Source organism: Sinocyclocheilus rhinocerous, unplaced genomic scaffold (assembly GCF_001515625.1).
Source record: "Sinocyclocheilus rhinocerous isolate Xijiao unplaced genomic scaffold, SAMN03320098_v1.1 scaffold1930, whole genome shotgun sequence".
NCBI lineage: Eukaryota > Metazoa > Chordata > Actinopteri > Cypriniformes > Cyprinidae > Sinocyclocheilus > Sinocyclocheilus rhinocerous.
The window spans coordinates 65,594-68,349 of NW_015661869.1; the positions used below are offsets into that span (position 1 = coordinate 65,594).

The window sequence follows — 2,756 nt, forward strand, 5'->3', positions numbered from 1 at the left end:
TTTTTCTATTGAACACAAAATGAAGATATTTCAAAGAATGAAGGTAACCAAACAGTTGATGGTACCCATTGACTTCCATAGGTTTTTTTTCCATACTATTGAAGTAAATGGGACCATCATGTAACAACTTGGGGGTGAAGTAATTCTGCCATTACTATTGCTATTAATATTTTTCTATTGAACACAAAATGAAGATATTTCAAAGAATGTTGGTAACCAAACAGTTGATGGTACCTATTGACTTCCATAGTTTTTTTTTCTCCATACTATGGAAGTAAATGGGGACCATCATGTAACAACTTGGGGGTGAAATAATTCTGCCATCACTATGACTATTACTCTTTTTCTATTGAACACAAAATGAAGATATTTTGAAGAATGTTGGCAACCAAACAGTTGACGGTACCCATTGACTTTCATAGTTTTTTTTTCCATACTATGGAAGTCAGTGGGGACCATCATGTAACAACTTGAGGGTGAAATAATTCTTCCATCATTTACTGTTTTTTCTATTGAACACAAAATGAAGATATTTCAAAGAATGGAGGTAACCAAACAGTTGATGGTACCCATTGACTTCCATAGTTTTTTTTTCCATACTATGGAAGTAAATGGGACCATCATGTAACAACTTGGGGGTGAAATAATAATCAGGTTTGGATCAACATGAGGGTGAGCAAATGCTGACAGATTTGTCATTTTTGGGTGAACTGTCCCTTTAAGTGTTTAGATGTGATGAACAGCACTGGTTTAATTGGTTTTAAGCTAGTTTGCTGGTCGTTCTCCCGCAGGCGACCCGTGTGAAGAGGCTTTACGCTGGCCGGATCGAAGCACTCGGCGGATCTGGATAGACTGACGGCCTGCCGCCGGAGAGCATGACGACGGACGTGGTGATCGTGAAGGAGGGATGGCTCCACAAGCGAGGTGTGTTGGCGCTCTAGTGTGTATCGATCGGCTCTGATGGCGATGTACATGAGAGAACAGAGCGGATCAAGGCTTCCCTTCAGATCGCGGAAGCTCCAGTAAACAAGTCACTAAAGCATCAAGAGTGCTGACAGAGTTCATGAAGAATCAAAGATTCGTTTGATCGCCTGAATCTGGAGTTTCCCTGAAAGACTTGGGACATTTTGAGTTTGTTTCTGAACTCCTACACAATCAGTTAGAGTCCACATGATCATAAATTCACCCTATTTACTGTAATCTTTGAATGCCTGTTACTGAGAATAATTCAGAAGTGATGTTATTCAAAAGACAAAATTGGTTTTTAAGATTAGTTAGTGCATTAGCTAACATGAACTAACAATGAGCAATATATTAAAGCATTTATTATTTTTTGTTAATGTTAGTCAAAATAATTGTTCATGTTACAGTGCATTCATGCAACTTTATTGCATTTTAATAATGTGTTGCTAAATGTCAAAATTGTAATAGTAATAATAATAAATAAGTTAATGATTAATAAATTTATTAAAAATAATATATTGGTAAAATGAATATAAAATTAAAAATATAAATTATTTGAAATTAAATTGCAGTGTTATTATAGTTGACTAACAATGAGCAATATATATTTTAAAGCATTTATTTATTTTTTTGTTCTTATGAATATAATATAATCACAGTGCATTAATTAATTTTAATTTAGACAAATGTATTGCATTTTAATAATATAATACTAAATGTCAAAATAATCATAATAATAATAATACATGAATAGCAAGTAAATACATTTATAATAATTAATAAATATTAATAAAATAAATATAAAAATTAATTATATAAATTACTTATAATGCTTTAGAAGTTAATTGCAGGGTTATTACAGTTAACTAAAACTAGAAATAAAATTACTTGAACTAAAATGAAAATATAAAAATAAAAACTGATTCAAAATATTAATAAAAACTATAATAGTATCTCAAAGATACGAAATAACACTGGTTCATTTTTAGTTTAAGTTAACTAATGCAGCGCACTTATGTTAACAAATAAAACTATATTGTAAACTGTTACCAGTAAAATAATTTAATTAAAATTTTAATAACGTCAGCATTGTCGTCTGCCATATAGAGACTCTTTTCACCATCCAGTCAAGTCCTCATAAATAAAATCATTTCTTTTTCTCATCGAATGTCCTGTTTCACTCTGAAATATGTCACATTAGTTTAGAAAAATGGGTTACGAGCCACGTTTCCCATTGACCCAGGACGCTCCTTTAAATGACTGCTCTAGATTAATCAAACGATCTTTGACTCTTTCTGTCCGCGTCTAGTGTGTGTGTGAACGTCCTGTCTGTGGTGACCAGCTGCTTGTCACAGATGCGGTCGATAAGGGTTGTGTATTGTGATGGAAACTGCCACAAATGCATGAGAGAGATTTACATGATCAGTTTCTTGCATCAGTCTTTCTTGCACGGTTTGCTTCGCTTTTGTCCAGTACGACGTCTCATAGAAGCGGCCGCACTGAGAAAATACTTATTTAGATGATTATTTAGCATCCTCATTCATTGAAAATTATATCAATGAACACATGAAGTCGGTATTAAAGGGGTCATATGATGTTGCTAAAAAGAACATTATTTTGTGTATTTGGTGTAATGAAATGTGTTTATGCGGTTTAAGGTTCAAAAAACACATTGTTTTCCACATACTGTACATTATTGTTTCTCCTCTATGCCCCGCCTTTCTGAAACGCGTCAATTTTTACAAAGCTCATTGTTCTGAAAAGCGAGGTGTGCTCTGATTGGCCAACTATCC

The 2,756-nt window shown here is 33.4% G+C and overlaps 1 protein-coding gene across 1 annotated transcript in view; it reads left to right on the forward strand.

Moving 5' to 3' along the window:
* LOC107726567 (RAC-alpha serine/threonine-protein kinase-like) overlaps nt 1-2,756 on the forward strand; it is a 59,033-nt gene that overhangs the window by 7,921 nt on the left and 48,356 nt on the right. Inside the window, exon 2 of the mRNA XM_016536197.1 lies at nt 792-924. Coding sequence (XP_016391683.1) covers nt 876-924 — 49 coding nt within the window. The 5' untranslated portion in view covers nt 792-875. The remainder of the gene's footprint in view (nt 1-791; nt 925-2,756) is intronic.